The 1,693-nt window shown below is 50.5% G+C and overlaps 1 protein-coding gene across 1 annotated transcript; it reads right to left on the bottom strand.

Annotated features, from left to right (window-relative positions):
• Window positions 1-442: 442 nt before the first annotated feature.
• LOC113981459 (endonuclease domain-containing 1 protein-like) lies at window positions 443-961 on the bottom strand. Its single transcript, XM_027708856.1, has one exon. The coding sequence runs from the start codon at window positions 959-961 to the stop codon at window positions 443-445; it is 519 nt and encodes a 172-aa protein (XP_027564657.1).
• Window positions 962-1,693: the final 732 nt, after the last annotated feature.

Below are 1,693 nucleotides of genomic sequence, written 5' to 3'. Positions count from 1 at the left end.
GCTCTGGAGACAGGGTGAGAGAGCTGGGGGTGTTCAGCTGGAGAAGGCTCCGAGGAGACTTTAGATTCCCTTCCAGTACGTGAAGAGTCTCCAGGAGAATTGGAGAGGGACTTTGAACAAGGGCATGGAGTGAGAGGAGAAAGGGGATTTAAACTGGCAGAGGGCAGGGTCAGGCTATGAATCAGAAAGAAATTCTTCCCTGTGAGGTGGTGAGACACTGATACAGGCTGCCCAGAGAAGCTGTGGCTGCCCTATCCCTGGAAGTGTTCAAGACCAGGTTGGACAGGGCTCTGAGCAACCTGGTCTAGTGGAAAGTGTCCCTGCTGTATTGCAGGGGGGTTTGGAACTGGATGATCCTTGAGGTCCCTTCCAACTCAAAGCATTCTGTGATTCTGTGATCTGTGGAAAAGCCCCCCAGCCTTTTATACCCAGGATGTGAGGCTTATTTACGGGGGCAGTCCTCATGGAACAGAGAAACCGGTCCCCTCTTATACCGCTGGGTCAACGTGTCCTCCAGTTCCCCCAGAGTGAGTTCCTGGATCTGGTTCTGGTCGTTCTGGGCAATGACCCCCCAAGCAATCATGGTGTTGTTGTTGGTCTTGCAGCAGGCACTGGCCCAGATGTGGCTGGGTACATTAACCCTCCCACTGGCAATGGAGGAGTTCCCAGGCACAGCACCCACAATGGCATAGGTGGTTTGACAGTCCTTGCTTTTCTTGGGGATAATTTCTGTCTCATAGCGGTGCCAGGCACCGTTGTTGAGTTCAGTGTTCATGGGCACTGTGTTGGTGAGGGTGAAGGTTGCGTACCTGCCGTCCTGGGTGTCGTGATGGGCAGCGGGGTTCAATTGGCCACGGTCCAAATTCTTAAGGTGAAGGTAGTCTTGGTAGACAGCCTGGCTTTGCATGATATCCCTTTCACTGACTGAGTAAATTTCTCTGAGGGTCGCCTCTGTTTCCATCTCAATGGGCAAATTGTCACGTATCAGCTTGACAGACAAGGAAGAGGAAAAGGTGTTAGTATTGGGGATGGGACTAATGGAGCAAGTCTCCCTGAAGCAGAAGTCTCCAGGTGTCAAGATCTAATTTTTTGTCATCTCAGTGTATGAGATTTCTAGAGAAATCCTATAGCTGCCCCTCCTGCATGAACACAAGAGCTTTTAAGACAAAAGAAACTCAGAATGTGACTGCTCTCCTTTTGACTTGTGACCTTTTTGATCCAGCCTGCAGCCTGTGGTGGGAGTGTGGCTGGATATGTGAGACAATGAGCAGTTTCCACTCCTAGGTTTGGTGAGAAACCTTCTCTGACATATTGGTTCCATTTTGTCCTGTCTCCACACTCTGCCCAGGGCACTCCCCAGATCCTCCCACTCCCATTCTGTCTTTCTCTCATTCCATGTGTGGCTGCTACAGGTGTACCACACTCCTGGAACACCAGGGTTTGCCTCCTGTAACCCCAGACCCAGGGAGATGTGTCCTAGAGGTGAGGTTTCCAGGGGGGTTACAGGTCACTGCAAGGATGAAGGTTTTTTTGACCTCAATGCAAATGGGATCTGCTACTGCAGCCTTAATCTCACCCAATTCTGAGTTCTCCTCAATTCTCTCAGGTCACTTACAAAGCCTATTTGACTCTTAACTGGGAGCAATTAAGCTCTCTCAGGAATGCAAAACAGCTCAGGGCAAAGTGGAGATCA

Source organism: Neopelma chrysocephalum, unplaced genomic scaffold (assembly GCF_003984885.1).
Source record: "Neopelma chrysocephalum unplaced genomic scaffold, ASM398488v2 Primary Assembly neopelma1_96559, whole genome shotgun sequence".
NCBI classification, from domain to species: domain Eukaryota; kingdom Metazoa; phylum Chordata; class Aves; order Passeriformes; family Pipridae; genus Neopelma; species Neopelma chrysocephalum.
The sequence above is the reverse complement of the archived record's forward strand: the minus strand, read 5'-3'. Positions and strand labels throughout refer to the sequence as shown.